This window comes from Pteropus alecto, unplaced genomic scaffold (genome assembly GCF_000325575.1).
Source record: "Pteropus alecto unplaced genomic scaffold, ASM32557v1 scaffold86, whole genome shotgun sequence".
Classification (NCBI taxonomy): domain Eukaryota; kingdom Metazoa; phylum Chordata; class Mammalia; order Chiroptera; family Pteropodidae; genus Pteropus; species Pteropus alecto.
This window is the reverse complement of record NW_006442109.1, coordinates 28,599,519-28,616,908: the sequence shown is the minus strand read 5'-3', so window position 1 is coordinate 28,616,908 and position 17,390 is coordinate 28,599,519. Positions and strand designations below refer to the sequence as shown.

Here is a 17,390-nt window from a genome sequence, read left to right as displayed (position 1 = left end):
CAGGTGCCCTTCACCTGCCCAGTGCCCTGAGGGCGGGTAGCTTTTCCTCTGCACATCCCCTGAAGCCAGGGATCAATTCATCTCCAGGGCCCAGAGACTATGGCATTTTCCCAGGGGCCACCTTACTGTTTTCTCAGAGGACAGAAAGCAGAGAGGCAGGTACCGGGGCCAGGCCTCATGGAAAGCCCCCAGCTTGCCTGTGCAGAGGCCTCTCTAGGAGGCAGGATTGCATCTACTTCCACATTCCTGGGCTTCCCAGCTCTGTACTAGAGGCCCAGAGACAATACCTGGCCTGGCTGAGAGGTGAGAGGAAGGAAGGCAGCCTCTCCTTCCCCTAAGCAGTTATTAGCAAAAGCTGGAAGCTGCCCAGTGGGCTTTATTTGGCACTGGCTCTGGCTTATGCCCCTGTGCCTGGGTCAGTAAGTTCCTTTAGGCCTAGGTCCTCATCCCTGCATGGTTCTACCCCTGGACTGGGGAACAAATGGGGCAGCTGAGTGCCCAGCTGGAGGGTTAAAGGCAGGGCACTGCCCAAGGCTGTATCCAGTCAGTACACAGGCTGATCAATGACAGGCCTTACCCTGTGAATGAACAGGCCCCTACCCTCACCTTGCAGCCAGGGACTGCTAGGATCACAGAGATCAGGACCCCAGAGGGATGGCTGGGAGAGGGATTCCTGTTTATTTTATGAAGGCACAGGTGTCTACAATTAATGGCATTTACTATAACTCTCTGATAAGCAAACAACCTCTTCCCAGAATCAGCCCCAACTCTGTCTCTCCCAAGCCAGTGCCTGTTCCTGTTTGAGATCTGACACAACACCATAGGTGTAGTGAATGGCTGCCCACCAGCCCCTCCACAGCAAGTGTTGGAGTCAACCACAACTGCTACAGAGGACTGAGAATCTGACCACCCTAAGTCTGCCTAAAGGGGCACAGGTGGCCTGAAGGTTTGCAACTCCCCAAAAGTAGGAGGGGGCACCTTTACACTAGGTTTTTTGGCTCCAGCTCTGAGGGTGGAGACAAGGAAGAGCCACATCTGGGTGGGAGTAGAGAAGAGGGGTGACATCATTTTCCAATTGTGGCACCAGGGACAGCAGAAAGGGAAGTGAATCCTCTTCAAGCCTAGAGGCAGGGCCATTCTGCTGGGCTCTGGAGGGCACCTTGCCCCGGGGTTCAGCTCCCAACGGTTTTTCTGCAGCCCACTTCATTTAGGAGAAATCTACTCCCTTGTCCCCCATTTCTTAACTGTGGAACAGAGGCCAGGCTTAGGCAGGAAATATTGGGACAGGGTTCTTTAGTAGGAGTAAGAAGGAGAAAAATAAATAAACCTCATAAAGTCAAGAGAAAAAATGATGCTGACCTTGTCAGGCAGCCTGGGTGGGGGTGCTTCCTAGCATGGGTGGGAGAGTACCCAAAAGGCTGTCCTTCTCCCCTCACTACAGGTCACGGACCCAGTTGTCTCAGCAGCCTGAGGGCCAGACAGCTGAGGCAGCTTTTCCATGTCAGCGTCCCATCCCCCACAGGCAAGAAGCCAGAAAAGGGATGTAGGCCTGGGATCCTAGGGCCGGCCGTCCCCAGGGAGCTTGGAGGTAGTGCCAGTCTCTGTATCAGGGAGCTGACAAGGAGGTCAACTCAGGGCAGGCCTGAGGTGGGGCCTAGAAGCTTGGGTGAGCTGCCTGCCTTACTGCAGAAGGGTTTAGAGGTTGGTCCTGCTTAAATTACAGGCACTAGAGTGGAGGTTCCATGTGGCCAGGCCTAACTCTCCAGGTGAGGAAACTGAGTCCAGAGTGGGGCACCACTAGTTGCATATTAGGAAAGGTAGGAAAGGCAGAGTGGGGCCAGGACCCCATTTCTTGCCTCCTAGTCCACTAAGTTTTTGGGGCTTTTTATGTTTTTTGTTTTTGTTTTTTTGGGTTTTGTTTTTTTTTGTTGTTGCTGTTTTGTTTTTTGCCCTCAACAAATATGTGACACTCACTCAAGATGGAAGAGAAGGATGAGGAGCAGAAAGTCAACTTGGAGAGAACCTCGAGGCTTGAGATGGGCCACCGCCCTGATGGTATCTGGTACATGCCTCCTCTGCTAGCCTGGCTGTTGAGAAGGGGACTCCCGGATCCCAGGGAGCCTCAGCTTCCTACAGCCTCAGAGTGCTGGGGCTGCTGGGGCCTTTTCTCTTGGAGAGATAGAGCCCCATCCCAGAGAAGGGTGAACGTCCTTGCAGAATGTCTCAGTTGGATAGGGGTATCAGAAATGGCTCTCTTAGGTGTCTATTTTTGCTGTAAGTGGGTCCTGTTCACACAGCTCCCCAGAGGCCCCACAGGGGGTCTCAGGCTTGTCCTCAGTCTCAGAAGGGAAGCACGCCCTGAAGCAGGTCTTCAATGACTCCTTCACCTCAGCCTCCAGGCCCTTCATCCTGGCCTCATATTCTGTCAGTGCCTCCTGCTGGAACTGTGGAGACAGCAAGGACCACCGCCTAGCTCGGGGGTGCCACCTGCCTACTCTCCCTCCCCTGGACAGTGGAACAAGGAGATGGTCTTTTCAGAGCTTCCAGGAAATAAGAGTGGGATGTGGGGCATAGTGGAGCCCATCCGGGAGCCTGTCAGGAGAGGGGGTGCCAACCAAGCAAAGAGATCTGCAGAGCTACCTTATTTGAAAAGGCCCCAGGACCCCATGGGAACCAGAACCTATGACCCACTGGTGAGAGGTGAGCCTCCACTCCCCTGAACTCCTGACTGGCAGCTCCCAGGAGCAGGACCCTCTTTATACCCTGGAGCCAGGCTAACTTCTGGGAGCCAGGGCGGTGGTCACTGTCACCTGCTTTTCCATCTCCCGGATCTGTTCCAGGCAAGCTGCCTGCTTCTCCTCCAGCTTCTCCTGATGCCTCCTCAGGTTCTCTGTCATCTGGGTGAGAGTAAGAGGCAGGGAATCAGGACAGCAAGGACAGGCAGTCTGGGTTGGCAACCAGCTACAATCGCAGTTAACCAGCTGTAAGACTGCACAAATTCCTTAACCCATGAACATATCCTTTTATTTGTAAAATGAGGTTAATAGTACCGGTCTCTCTGGAATGTGAAGAATTACATGAGACAGTTTATGTGAAGCCCCTGGCTTAGTGTCTGGGACAAGGTCAGGACTCAGTAGCTGGTAGTTCTGTTACAGTTGTTAATAATCCCCAGGGGAGATTTAGGTCCATTCTCAGCAGGGCTTTTCTTCCTCTTCCAACTCCTTGGAGCCTCAGGAAGCCCCTCTTGCTCCCTCTCACCCACCTACCCCAATCCCATCCTCTCCCTGCCCTCTCACCTCCAACCCCCCGCCCCCTCCCCCCAGCCAGCTAGCCCATATCATTTTCATCCAGGACACCTGGCCAGAGACAGACTCCTTTAGGCTGGTACCTCAACCTCCACAGAAAGACCAGAACCTCAGGCTGGCCTTGGAGCCCCTCCTCCCCTGGACTGACTCCTCCCATCCCTAGCTGTATGGGCTTCTCTGGACAGTGTATCTCCTAAGGGCAAAATAAAGGCCCAAAGCCACCTTTTCTCTCCCATGGAGAGCATGCATGCGTGTTAGTGTGTGCTCAAGCATGCGTGCATAGGTATGTGTTTGGGAAGGATACAGCTTTACCCACCTGTTCGACGACCTGCACCACGTCCTGGATATGGGAGTCGTTAATCTCTCTTTTCAACCTGTTGGGGTGATCAGAGTTTCAGGGAGGGCTGGAGGCCCCTAGGCAAGACTCCTCGGAGTGTAGGCAAAGTGAGAAAAACATCTGCCAAAGGGACAGAAACCAGCCAGAGTTGTGAGCATGGGGACCCAAGGAGGGTTTGAGGGGCCATTGAAAGCCCCAGGGGCTCTGTAAATAAAGAGCTTCCTCACTAACTCGCACCATTCTTCAAGCATGCATGGGGAAGCACATGCGGGAAGCTGCTGTCTCAAGGTTTCACCTCTCTCTTTGTATGCTTGATTTTCCCTTAAATTCTCCTCTCTGCTCAAATAATATTGGCATCTGTGTTTTGCCTGAGGACACTCTGATCAGAGGTTACAGAAGTTAGATAACTTTCAAGAGATATGAGACAGGCATATCTTTGGGAATTGAGTCAGGATCCACTTGTAGGAAGGCCCCTTCCCACCTGGAGTGGTTCCTGCTCAGCACTGGGCCTGGAGTTTGAGTCCTGGGCCTCTCTCTCCTCAGGGACTCACCTCTCCTGGGCCATCTTGTCCGTGGTAACCTTGACCATGGCCTGGATCCGCTCCAGCCTCTTGGCCTCCAGCTTTTTCTTCATCTCTTTAGTGTCACTGCAGAGAGACAAGCATCAGAGATGATTTATGGGACCTGAGCCCTTTTGGGAGATGAGAGTCAGATATGAGTAGGGGGCAGTCATACCTCTCTGAGGTCTCCTTGAGAGTCTTAAGCTCTGCAGCCTGTTTCTCTCTAGCCAGCTCCATCATCTTGGTGATTTGCTGAAGGGGGAGAAAGGATGGGTTTGGCAGATGTGCTTAGCATGAAGTCTTTTGTTGTGCGCAGGGTGTGGGGTTGGTTAGGTGGTCGCTTCTTCCCCACCCCCACTCTGGCACCTCGGCCACGTGCTGCTCCTTGCGCTTCAGGATACACTCGTATTGCTCCTCGCCCTGCTGCAGCAGCTCCAGCTCCAGCCTGTCCCTCAGCTCGCGCACACGCAGGTCCGTGCCCTCGGGACCCTCACCCGGTGCTGCCCCAGCATTCTCCTCGCAGGGCAGAGTCCTGCGGAGGCCACGTAAGACTGGCACTGAGCCCTCAGCCCCCCGCCCCCGCCCCCGCACAGCGGAAGGCAGGATGCTGCCGCCACCTTTACCTTTTCTTGCGGGAGCCCTTGCCCGGACCGAGCCTACGGCCCCCGCAGCCGACCTCCGCGCCCAGTGGCCCAAGCTCCGCCAGCTGCGCGGTGCCCCTCTGCAGCAGCTCCTCCCAGCGCCGCGCACCGCGCCGCTCAAGCTCTCGCAGTTCCTTCTCATGCCGCCGCTGCAGCTTCACGACGCCCTTCGACTCTCGTAGCTCCTCCGGGCTGGTGGTCCGCAGCTCTGTGGGGACCCAGGTGAGGCGCCCCACCGCCCAGGAGCTCCCCACGAGCCTTGGGCCCTCCCCAAGCTCGTACCCAAGACCACTAGGCCTCAGCAGGCTGTACCCGCAGCATCTTTCATGGCCTCCTCGCTGGCCCTGACCACAGCTGCTGCAAGAGCCACGGGACAGGCTGACATGTGCCCTGGGGTCCCCCGGTCAGTTCTATTCTTCCCCTGCCCGCCAGGGGAGGCAGTATGGACCCCCTGCAGCACAGTTGCTTGGTGCTGAGGCTTCAGACACAGTGTTCCCTCCCCAGGTTAGAGTGTTAATTTTTTAAGCACATTTTTGGAATGTGGTTACAGCGAAAGAAGTCGAGACCCTTCCAGTAGGTGGGAGGACACTGTAGTACATACCTGCTGATCCATTGCTTGTTGGGGCAGCTGCCCCATTGACCTGGCTGGCAGCTGGACTCCCCAGAGGGAAAGGCTTCTGTGTAGGGAGAGTGGATTAGGAAGATGGCTCAAATGGCCCTCTCTCCCTAAGTGGGTAAATCTTCCCCCTCCCTCATCTTCCCACTGAGAAAGCAAAGCTCCTGGGGGCCCCTGGCAATGGACCCAGCAACACAGACCTCAGGCGGACCTCCCGTGGCTTCCTTGAGCTTCACAGACTTCTTATCTTGGGCACTGAAGAACTTGATGGGATTGGTAAGGGCCACGGTGAGATCTGGGTGCACAGGGGCATCATGAGCCTGATATGGAGATATACCTGGAAGGCTCCCTGATCCTCACCTACGCTAGGATACCCTGGCCTGCCCCACTCCGGAGGCTGGCTTGAGGAGAAGGGAGGGGAAAAGGACAGCTCCGGGCTCCCAGCATTCCGTAGGCCTCCTACCTGCCCACCTGTCAGGTACATAGTCCTTCAATTCCAGGAAGACAAAGAGTGAAGGCATGGTGAGGGGCATGTTGCTCTCGCTGTGCAGGCACAGATGGTGGTATCCTGTCGGGCATGATGGGGTGGGCAGTGAGCAGAGCCCATTGCAGCCAGCACTGCAGGTGAGCAGTCAAGTAGTCAAGACTTCTGACTTTAGAGTCAGAGACCAGGGCCCAAGTCTGGTTCTGCACCTTCTTGGCTATGTGACCTTGGGCAGGTTACTTTAAATCTCTGAGACTTTTCTCATCTGTGAAATGGGGATAATAGTGTCTACCTTATGCAGTTATTGTTAAGATTAAGTGAGAGTATGTTATAAGCCCTTAAAGCATTTTAAGTGCCCAATAAATGTCAGCTACTTGGGAAACTGCCCCAGTAGTTCCAGAAAATTACAGACGTTCTGTTAGCTGGGCAGAGTCCCCACCTCTGTCAGTATCCTAAAGTGGTACTATTCCTGCCCCCACTCTTTAGAGCTGATAACATGAGAGTGTTAAGTAAGGTCTCAGGACCACCTCCGTGAAGCTGCCTCACCCTCTGGACAGGCCCCTGAAGATGGCCTTGGTCTCAGACCTGCTTGAACAGCAAAAGAAGGACCCATAACCTTACCAGAATTCAGGGCATTGATGGGGATGATGCGGTGTCCGAGAAACTTGTTGCCTTCCTCCATCACAGCCACCCTGAGGGAGGCCAACTCAGGCATCAAGATCTGGGGAGAGTTCAGGACAGGATAAGCTGGGAAGGGGAGAGGGTGGCCAAGCTGTCCCACTCCCTGGTTCCAGAAGTCTAGGGTCAGTGTGAGAACATAGCAGGTATGACCAGATTTGGTAAGAACAGAGGGCACAGTCTAGGCAACACACGTAGACATCCTCACAGCTCTGGCCATGGTCAATCCACACAGGAGAAAAGGGCTAGATATGCAGCCCAGGGCTCTGGGGATCCTGGTACAGACAGCCTGTGGCAGCTTTGCCAAAAGTATCCAGTGGGGGTAAAAGACCCCTGTGATCCCATGGGACTCTGCACCCTGGTCTGGGAGTTCACGTTTCTGCCTCTGATCCTAACATGAACATGCATGCACGCTCACACACCGGCACATGTACACACTCAAAACCTGCCCACCAAGTACATTTCTGTAAACTTGCCGTTTGGACTCTGGAAACTCGGGAGGGCACAGAGTGAGCGGTGGGGAGAGGAGAAGTATCAAGGACCTCCCTTTATGTATTTCCTCTTTTCTATAAAGAGAAGCCAGGAACTAGGGATGGACCACAGCCCCTGACCTGCCCTAGCCCCCTACCTTCTCAAAGACAAAGGGCTCCTCCTTCCAGACAGGGTTGATGGAGTTGGTACTGGGCGACAGCTTGGTGCGATAGCGCCGCTTGGGGTCCCCAGGAAGGCCAAACAGCTCCACTTCCACATAGGTGCGCACACTGCGTTCTGACAGGAACTGCCCAGAGATTACCTGGAGGTGGGGACCAGGGGAAGCCAGCATCAGCTGCCCCACCCAGGCCATTCCCCAGCACCTGGGGTCTCCAGCTCCTCTAGCTGAAGCATCCATTCTTGGGTACTGTGAAGAGCCCCACTCAGCTCTGGCTACCGAGTAGAGGCTGTGTGGCTCAAGGGTTAAAGCTAAGCTCTGATAACCAGGGTGCTTTCAGCATTCGTATGCAAGACTGCTGACTTTAGAGTCAGAGACCAGGGCCCAAGTCTGGTTCTGCACCTTCTTGGCTATGTGACCTTGGGCAGGTTACTTTAAATCTCTGAGACTTTTCTCATCTGTGAAATGGGGATAATAGTGTCTACCTTATGCAGTTATTGTTAAGATTAAGTGAGAGTATGTTATAAGCCCTTAAAGCATTTTAAGTGCCCAATAAATGTCAGCTACTTGGGAAACTGCCCCAGTAGTTCCAGAAAATTACAGACGTTCTCTTAGCTGGGCAGAGTCCCCACCTCTGTCAGTATCCTAAAGTGGCACTATTCCTGCCCCCACTCTTTAGAGCTGATAACATGAGAGTGTTAAGTAAGGTCTCAGGACCACCTCCGTGAAGCTGCCTCACCCTCTGGACAGGCCCCTGAAGATGGCCTTGGTCTCAGACCTGCTTGGAACAGCAAAGAAGGACCCATAACCTTACCAGAATTCAGGGCATTGATGGGGATGATGCGGTGTCCGAGAAACTTGTTGCCTTCCTCCATCACAGCCACCCTGAGGGAGGCCAACTCAGGCATCAAGATCTGGGGAGAGTTCAGGACAGGATAAGCTGGGAAGGGGAGAGGGTGGCCAAGCTGTCCCACTCCCTGGTTCCAGAAGTCTAGGGTCAGTGTGAGAACATAGCAGGTATGACCAGATTTGGTAAGAACAGAGGGCACAGTCTAGGCAACACACGTAGACATCCTCACAGCTCTGGCCATGGTCAATCCACACAGGAGAAAAGGGCTAGATATGCAGCCCAGGGCTCTGGGGATCCTGGTACAGACAGCCTGTGGCAGCTTTGCCAAAAGTATCCAGTGGGGGTAAAAGACCCCTGTGATCCCATGGGACTCTGCACCCTGGTCTGGGAGTTCACGTTTCTGCCTCTGATCCTAACATGAACATGCATGCACGCTCACACACCGGCACATGTACACACTCAAAACCTGCCCACCAAGTACATTTCTGTAAACTTGCCGTTTGGACTCTGGAAACTCGGGAGGGCACAGAGTGAGCGGTGGGGAGAGGAGAAGTATCAAGGAACTCCCTTTATGTATTTCCTCTTTTCTATAAAGAGAAGCCAGGAACTAGGGATGGACCACAGCCCCTGACCTGCCCTAGCCCCCTACCTTCTCAAAGACAAAGGGCTCCTCCTTCCAGACAGGGTTGATGGAGTTGGTACTGGGCGACAGCTTGGTGCGATAGCGCCGCTTGGGGTCCCCAGGAAGGCCAAACAGCTCCACTTCCACATAGGTGCGCACACTGCGTTCTGACAGGAACTGCCCAGAGATTACCTGGAGGTGGGGACCAGGGGAAGCCAGCATCAGCTGCCCCACCCAGGCCATTCCCCAGCACCTGGGGTCTCCAGCTCCTCTAGCTGAAGCATCCATTCTTGGGTACTGTGAAGAGCCCCACTCAGCTCTGGCTACCGAGTAGAGGCTGTGTGGCTCAAGGGTTAAAGCTAAGCTCTGATAACCAGGGTGCTTTCAGCATTCAGGGAAGTAGTGTGGTCTCCCCATCTCTCTCCCTCAGGGCCTGGGGCTCCTGCTGCCCTACTCTGCCCACTCTTCTCCCTTCCCCCATCCTAGCCTCAGCCCTTCCCCTTGGTTTCCATAGGGACCAAGAGGCAGCCTCCAGTGCTGAGGAGGAGGCAGTTTCCAAGGCAACTTGCTACTGCACGAACTGGCTGGGGCTGAAGTTTCCATGATATCAGGGGAGGGGGTTGGGAGTGGAGGAGTGGGGCTCCTGTGTCTTTCTCCTCAAGGCTCCAGCCCTCCCAGCCACTTGTTTGCCTCAGGGTCTTGCCGTAATGGAAAGGGTGGTGGCTACCACCACGTCAATGCGGTCCACTGAGAATGGGTTGTACTGCTTGTCCGGCCGACGCATAAACTCATGCTTGAGGAGGTAGCCGCTCTGCCCATTGAACTCAAACAGCGCCATGTTCTGCTGCATAGGCAGGTCTGGGGGGACAAGGGCACTGGATGAGGAGGGCCCTGCTCTGCGTCGGCACCAAGTCTCTGTTTCCTCATTTCCCAGCCTTTCCCCTGTCTTGTGAATGGGGAGGTTGAGTAGACTGTTGGCATGAGGGTTTCTCATGTCTCAGCCTGCTTTCTTTGGGTGTCTCATCTCTCAGAAAGGGCCCACAACCTGGAGTCAGCAGGACCAAGGCCACAACCAGATCTCAGGCTCACAGGGGGAATAGAGGCCAGTAGAGCAGGTGTTCCCGCAGATCCACCCAGAGAGCAGCCAGAACCCATGCAAGCACCCTGGGATCTTCACATACATACTCGTATACGTGCAGTCATATAGGCATGAGCTAATGCATTTCTGTCCCTAAATGCTCACACGCCTGCACGTGCTCCCAGAGCCCAAACAAACATCTGGACACCATGGTCTATTCTAAAGACCCCCCCACGAAGGGATGGGATGAAGGTGGGAGGGGCAGAGAAAGCTTCTTAAGGGCCTGGGAGTGCCCTCACCCATCGTCTGGAAGTTGAGGGCGACCATCTGGCAACCAGCATTCCAAAACATCTGGGGCATGTAGTTGGAGGAGTCCATGCGGGTTCCCTTGGGATAAATGCGGCTCATCTGGCGCTTGTTGTAGCTGTTCCAGAGTATAGGAGGCCGAGGCTGCCTGCACCAGGAGGACCCAACAGCACCCACCCCTGGCCCGTGAGCACTGTCCCCCTCCCTCCACCTCAACCAGGGACCCAGGCTACTGAGGCCTCAAGGATACTCCACAAACTGCACTGTGGCCTTGGAGAGCAGATCATAAGCCTTGAGCTCGGTGAATGAGGAGATGACATAACTTCGGTTCTTCTCTATGTAGGGGGAAAGAGGAGTGGGAGTCCTCGTCAGGCTGTGCCCCCCCTCAGACCTGCCCTCCTCTTTGGCGTGGCTCCCTCCAGCACAGAATTGCCTCCGACATAGCAACATAGTGAAGCCTGAGGGTTCAGGAGCCAACCCCAGGGGGCAGGAGGATGTGCAGATCTGTGTGGGTAACAATGCATGCTGGGAGATATGCACAGGGATGGGGTGTGTGTCAGTCTCAAGGGTGAGGAGTGCTTGCCCTGGGTGGGTGCCGAGGGTGTGGGAACATGCTAGGATGAGCCCAGGGGGTCAGGAACGTGCTGTAATGGGCAGCGCCTAAAGCACACCCGCTCTGCTGAACGAGACGGGTGGAGGTGGGGGTGAGAGGTACACACCAAGAGTGCTATCTGTCATGGGTGGGCACAGGTAGGGGTGAGGGCTGTGGGTTCAGGGGTGAGGAGTCAAGGTGGCAGAGGTATACACCATGAACCAGTATATACAGAAAGAGGTGTTCATATTGGAAACATGCGCAGAGAGTGGGAGGAAGGCACTGTGTGTCTGTCCCGAGAAGATAAATAGCATAGAGTGTACAGAAAGGGAAAGGTAAAAGGAGCAGAAGTGCACTGGCTGGTTTCTCTGCCTTCCACCCTCTCCCAGAGGCTATGTCACAGGGCCTGGGCTTTGGGGCTTGGGAGCCACAGAACCTGCAGAAGGCTGCAGGAGCCCCAGGCCAGCCTAACTAAGGTGGCCTGTCACCGACACACTCCAGAGCATTCTGCTTGGTGCCAAGTTCCTGAGTACTGTGCCAGGAAATGGGAGCCACTGCCACTTAAACAAGCCCTTTGCCTGACTCCTCTGCTGAATATTTATAGACAGTCCTCAGTCCAAGGAAGGAGGAGGACTCTCCTTCCTCCTACCCCCACCTCTCAAGCTGCCTGGTGTCACAACACACTTCCTAAGGGCCTTCCCCTGAGTCTAGCTGAACCTCCAGCTTACCACCACCTCATGCTAACTTACGGGCAGAGAACTCGAAGGAGATGAACTTGGCGGGCTGAATGTAGTTGACTAGGCTGGACATCTCCTCATAAGCTGTCACCTCCAGGCCCGCTGTGCCCTAGGGAGGAAAGAGGAGGGCGGAGAAGAGAGTAATAAGCACAGGGACATTGCCCACTCCCTCACCCGAAGGGCTCTGCAGTGGAGGTGGCAGAAAGGGTTCAGGGCTGTCCCCACACACCTCATCTGACTGCAACTTCTTTATCTCTTCTTCATCCAGGCTTCCCGACTCCTCTTCCTCTTCCACCTCCTCCTCCAGCTCAGCCCCTTCCTCACCGGTCCACACTGCCACACACAGTTCCATCAGCATTGGGGATGGGGCAACCCCCTACCAGTCTGGATCCCCAGCACATCCACTCCAGGCCCAGCCTTCCTCTCCCATTCCACACACTTCCCCATCCCTAGCCCCATTCCTCCCAGGCTGATTCACCTGTGTCTCCACCCACAGGGGCACTGGGTGGGCAGCTGCCCTCAGCCTCTCCACCTGGCTGCTCTGTGCTGGGGGATGCTGAGCCAGAAAACTGATTCTTCTTATTCTTGATGAGGATCTTGCCACGGAGATCCTCTGGGCTGGGCAGGGGGGTGCCTGGTTTCAGCTGTGGGAGAGTAGGGAGGGTCAGCATCATCTCCTCACCTTCAGGGTGTACCCTAATTTTCTTCATACCAAGCTGTGCTCCATCTACCCCTGCTTACTTTTCCAGCCTCACCTCTCATCACTCCCCCACATACGCTAAACCCCTGCCTGACCCGACTGACTTCAGTTCCTCAGTGATGCTCTCTCTCACCTGTTCAGTCTGTCTAGAACTCCCTTTCCTCAATCTCACCAACGTAAATCCAATATTTCCCTCTGTTTCAGCTTAGCCATCACTTCCTCCAGGAAGCCTTCCCTGATCCCGAGACCAGATCATAATTCCCCAAGTACTCCCATAGCAGTCACTGGTTGTCAAGGCCGGGTTCCTTATCTGTCTCCCCACTAGAGGGTAAGTAGTCTGAGGGCTGGGACTGCATCTTTGTTGCTAATGTACCCCTAAAGCTCAGCACAGTGCCTGACATGTGGTTAACCTAGCCTCCACCACACCCGAGGTCCCCAGCCCCCGGGCCCAGATGCCCCACAGAGAAGTTCACTCACAGGGAACTTTTCCAGGGGCTCTGTGAGCAGCATATCGCCAAACATCACCCGGCAGTACTCGGCCATCTTGGCTTGTTGGCGGGGTCTGTAGGGAGCAGAAGTGGGGTGTGTTTCAGCAGCTCTGCCCTCATCTTGGTCATCTTTCTGGGCTTCTGATCTGGGACATCAGGGGGACTGGAGTTTGAGGAAGCAGGGACACAAGCAGGAGAGCCTGAGGTCCTGAGGAAATTGTATTGAGACCAAAGGGCATGGCTAGAGGCTGGGGACAGTTGAGGGCAAGGCATGGGTCTGGACACTCACGAGTCCACGTGGTTTTCAAATGACAGAATGACAGGATATGGGGAGGTCTTAAAGGCACTTTCTGCAATCGCTTCAATTGCTTCCTGGAGGAGACGGGGACTCGATGGAGAGGAGGACAGTGCTCCAGGCTTCCCCTCCCCCAATGATATCCTTCTCCACTCCCCAGTTTCAACCACACATAGAACTGGAGGATGACTATTGACTCCCTTTGGTTCCCTCTAGTCCCCATGCCAGTCTGAGGCCTCCCAGATGCTTCTCTCTGCTTCATGCTCCCCCACCCCCAGAAAGCTCGGGGACGAGGGCCCTTCCCCAATGCCTCCACCACCAGCCTCCACACTCTGAGTCTTACCTTGAAGTAAATATCTGTGGTCATGGTGAAGCCATGGGTGATAATAGGCTCCTCATCGGGGGGCTTCCCCTTCCAGCAGTCCAGCTCCACACAGCGGCAGCCAGCTAGCAGCACCTGGCGATACATCTCAGCCGAGGAAAGGCCTGAGAACTGGCCAGCTGAGTCAGAGCAAGGGGAAGAGCAGGGGCTTCATTTAAGGGCTGTTCTGCTCTCCCCCATCCCACTCCAGGATGGTCTGTCCTATTGGCAACCTGAGGGCAGCCCCATGAGGAATTCCAGGAACAGGAGCAGCCCCCATAAAAGGAGAAGTCAGCAGTGAGGTGGCCAGGGCCTACCTGTCAGGTAGGTGTTGTGTGAGGAGTTGATGAAGTAATGATTGAGTGGCTGTGTCATGTCATGGTGGAGCAGCAGCTTGTCCTGGGCCAGCACACTATTCTCAGGCCCACAGAGAAACCATACCATGCCCTCAGGTGACAGCTGGCCTGGGGAGGGCAGGGGATGACTGTCAAGGCCACAGTCCAGTGGCCAGAGCAGGACAGGCCCACAGGGGGTAAAGGGTTCCCTTGGTCCTCACCCCTCTGCACGTTGATACCACTGGGCTCATACTTGTCAATGAGGCCCTGCACCTGGTCAGACCGTGCTTTCGGAAACAGTACGGAGTTGAGGCGGGAGTCCCTCTGTTTCTGGTTGATGAATGTGGTCAAGTGCTCCTTGGTCATGTAGGGTTTGGCCTTGGAATGGCTGCAGGCCAGAGAGAAGAGCACAAGTCTACATCCCCTAGGCTGGGGAACTCAGACAATCCCCCTTCTCCAGTGAAGCCACCTAATTGTCAGCATGGCAAGTGAGAATTTTAGCCACCACCTCTTCCCCATATCCAGCCCAGCCCAGGAAGCTCACTAGGAAGTGAAGATCTCATCTATTTCTGGCCGAGGACAGAGGCTCATGAGGAAACTCTTGTAGACAGACTCTGGGAAGTCCTCAGGATTGATGGCATCATTCTGGGGAAACAGAGAGTCACCTGATCACTCCTGTTCGACCCTCTCAGTGCTAAGAATCACCAACTAGGCCCAGCCTTGTACAAGGGAGCCTGGTAAGAGAGAGGGCTCTGGGCAGACAAAGAAGCATCAAGGACACGCTGAGCACCCACTTTTCAAGGCCCTGATTGCTGAGTAGAGAGCATGCTTAGCTGATTTGCTTTGCCCCTGAATTTGGATACCGGTTACTCTTTTGGCCGGGGCAGGATTGGAACTAAGAATGACCAGACTGGGGAGGAATTAAGTGACGCTGCTTGCCAAAGCAGTGGACTAGTTGTTGTTGTTGTTGTTGTTGTTGTTTCAGTGGAGGACAAATTTTCAAAAAGAAGCAATTTGAATATAAAAAATATGGCTCACAACATAGCCTCAAGATGCATAAAGCAAAAACTGACAGAATTTAAAAGAGAAATGGACAAGTCAACAATAATAGTTAGAGACACCAAAAAGCACAAGAACAACAATAACAAAAAAGATAAATTAGACTTCATCCAAATTAAAAACTTTTGTGCTTCGAAGTTTACCATCAGAAAGCTGAAAAGATCCACAGAATGGGAGAGAATATTTGCAAATCGGTATCCAAGAAGGGACAACTCAGCAGTGTAAAGACAAATAACCCAATTGAAAGAAGAGCAATGGATATAAATAGATATTTGTCCAAAGAAGATATTTAAACAACCAATAAGCATTTGAGAAGATACTCAATGTCAGTAGTCACTAAAGAAATACTTCATTCCTACTAGGATGACTAAAATAAATTTTAAAAAGACAATAAGAAATGTTGGGTCTGCAGAGAAATTGAAACCCTCGTACAATGTTGGTGGGATAGTAAAATGGTGTAGTCACTTCTGAAAATAGTTTGGAAGTTCCTCAAAATGTTAAATATAGAGTGACCATATGATCCAACAATTCCACCCCTAGGTATATACCCAAGAGAATTTAAAACATATACCCAGAAAAAATCATGTATAAGATGTTCATAGCAACATTATTCATAATAGACAAAAAGCGGAAACAACCCAAGTATTCACCAACTGATGCATAGGTCAGCAAAATGTGATATATCCATACAATGGACTATTATTTGGCCATAAAAAAAGAGTGAAGTACTGATATGTGCTACAATATGGATAAACCTTGAAAACATTATGCTAAGTGAATGAAGCCTGACATTAAAGATCACATAATATATGATTCCATTTACATGAAATATCCAGAGTAGGCAAATCTATAGAAATAGAAAGTAGAGTAGTGGCATTTAGAGATTCTGTGCCTTTGCATTCCATCTCAGAAAAACCCATCAAATGTCCTCAAGGATCATACCGGAAGGCCAACATCAGTCTTAGTTTGGAGCAGGAGAGCTAGACTAGATCTCCCTAAGACTAAATCTTGAACCCATCAGCTCCAAGCAAAGATGGGTCAGTGGCCCCTACTGGGAAACAGGAATTGCTGACAAATCAGGAGGATTTAGTGAATGTAGGAGTTCAGGAGGCAGGAGAAAAGGAGGGTGGAAGTGTACTGACAACAGCTTTCAGTGCTTGCTACAGGGCCCAGAGCAGGAGCCTGCTCCCACCTTCTCCCCGACTCCGTGCTTACATCGCCTGAGGCTGAATGCACCCAGGGGTCACCAACTCCACAGAGCTGTGACTGTGGGGGAAGTATTCTTCCTGGAATTCATGGGGACAGGTGATCAATGAGGTTTTAGTTTAATTATAATATTCCAAATTCTTACCAGGAGAAAAAACTGTATGGGGTGCAGGAGGTTCCCTGTATAAAGGCATGGCTAAGGGAGGACGGAGAGCTGAGATTCACTCCCCCAGCCAGGCATGAACCCGGGCTCGGGCCTGTGTCTACCTGCCCCAGAGGTCTCCTTTTTTTTGTAATTCATATAATGCACCTCATGGGATGACCCTACATACAACTCGTAATTAAAAAGTAATTACTTAACTAAAGAGAAAAATGTTTTCCTGTGTAGAGCTGAAGACTGTGTCTTGGCAGCTTCCACCCCTGGTTCTGTTCTTCACCCCACACCCTGAAGAACTAATACCTTCCCACAGCTTTCAGATCTCTGCAGACTGCCTCCTGTCCCTGCTGACCTTATCTTGCTCCTGCAGGCCGAAAACATTCATCTCCACGTCCATTCCAAGGCTGGAATGGGAATGCACCAATCCTTGCTGCTTGCTTTGAACACCACCCACTGCTCCCACAACCACCCAGAGATAGGGGTACGGACCGGCCTGCTAGAACCCTGGCACCTCACCCCCATCACCCTGGTACTGTTTCTGTGTATCAGAAACCAGTGGCTCTAAAATTAACTGGCTTTGGCACTGTTGACTGGAACTATGCTGTCATTCCTGCCCTCCTCACCCCCTACCAGGCCTTGCCAAGTTGCTCTCTGGTCAGAGCCAGCTCAGGTAAGAAGAATAGTAGGGTGGGCTAGGGAGGGGGAGCCACTCACCTTCCCTTTGGGGAGGTGGCAGGCACTGAGGGCAAGAGAGCTTGGTAGGAACCAATATTAGGATAAACTGAAGGAGCAGAGAAAGGCATCAGGCAAAGAGAGGAGTCAGGGCCTGGAGAGGGAAGGTTTTGGGGAGCTGGGAAGAAGTGTGGGGATGGGGAGGGGAGACTCACTTCTTCACAGGAATCTTCCCTTCAGGGTTGAGCTGCATCTTGAGCTTCACCAGGCTAGTGGGGCAGAAAGCAGCCTGTCAGGCCCTGGGGCTGGCACACTTAGCCCCGAAGGCTAAGGCCAGGCAGGCAGGCAGGCACTTACATCTTGTCCAGGAAGGTAATGCGGGGGGCATTAGCTGTCAGCGGATGCTTGACCAGAGCCAGTACATCTTCAGCCCAGTCCTGCAGGACCCCAGAGCACAGTAGTCAGACCCCTGATCTTAAAAGTGCCTGTACCACCCCATGGCCCAGACCTCTCTCTCAAAAAGTCTAGCCTATCCCAGTTGCCAATTCCCACGCCAGGTTTCCTCAGTGCACCTTGCCCACGTTCTCCTTGTAGGAGACAAAGTTGTGGAAGGTGAGGTCCACCATGTCGGGGCCAGACACCACAGTAAGTGTCTTCAGCAG

General features: G+C 53.3%; 1 protein-coding gene across 1 annotated transcript in view; it reads right to left on the bottom strand.

Annotated features, from left to right (window-relative positions):
• Positions 1 to 1,942: 1,942 nt before the first annotated feature.
• The window catches only part of PLCB2 (phospholipase C beta 2), a 22,412-nt gene continuing 6,964 nt past the window's right edge, over positions 1,943 to 17,390 (bottom strand). The window contains exons 5-32 of the mRNA XM_006920597.2: positions 17,301 to 17,390; positions 17,086 to 17,165; positions 16,944 to 16,997; positions 16,771 to 16,810; positions 14,179 to 14,279; positions 13,856 to 14,022; positions 13,617 to 13,763; positions 13,282 to 13,439; positions 12,933 to 13,015; positions 12,633 to 12,717; positions 11,934 to 12,099; positions 11,685 to 11,788; positions 11,468 to 11,564; positions 10,377 to 10,461; positions 10,120 to 10,244; positions 9,446 to 9,600; positions 8,770 to 8,934; positions 8,085 to 8,184; positions 5,923 to 6,027; positions 5,660 to 5,754; positions 5,445 to 5,520; positions 4,826 to 5,051; positions 4,569 to 4,734; positions 4,378 to 4,454; positions 4,194 to 4,289; positions 3,622 to 3,679; positions 2,811 to 2,897; positions 1,943 to 2,444 (exon numbers count right to left, since the gene is read on the bottom strand). Coding sequence (XP_006920659.2) covers positions 2,256 to 2,444; positions 2,811 to 2,897; positions 3,622 to 3,679; positions 4,194 to 4,289; positions 4,378 to 4,454; positions 4,569 to 4,734; positions 4,826 to 5,051; positions 5,445 to 5,520; positions 5,660 to 5,754; positions 5,923 to 6,027; positions 8,085 to 8,184; positions 8,770 to 8,934; positions 9,446 to 9,600; positions 10,120 to 10,244; positions 10,377 to 10,461; positions 11,468 to 11,564; positions 11,685 to 11,788; positions 11,934 to 12,099; positions 12,633 to 12,717; positions 12,933 to 13,015; positions 13,282 to 13,439; positions 13,617 to 13,763; positions 13,856 to 14,022; positions 14,179 to 14,279; positions 16,771 to 16,810; positions 16,944 to 16,997; positions 17,086 to 17,165; positions 17,301 to 17,390 — 3,177 coding nt within the window. The 3' untranslated portion in view covers positions 1,943 to 2,255. The remainder of the gene's footprint in view (positions 2,445 to 2,810; positions 2,898 to 3,621; positions 3,680 to 4,193; positions 4,290 to 4,377; positions 4,455 to 4,568; positions 4,735 to 4,825; positions 5,052 to 5,444; positions 5,521 to 5,659; positions 5,755 to 5,922; positions 6,028 to 8,084; positions 8,185 to 8,769; positions 8,935 to 9,445; positions 9,601 to 10,119; positions 10,245 to 10,376; positions 10,462 to 11,467; positions 11,565 to 11,684; positions 11,789 to 11,933; positions 12,100 to 12,632; positions 12,718 to 12,932; positions 13,016 to 13,281; positions 13,440 to 13,616; positions 13,764 to 13,855; positions 14,023 to 14,178; positions 14,280 to 16,770; positions 16,811 to 16,943; positions 16,998 to 17,085; positions 17,166 to 17,300) is intronic.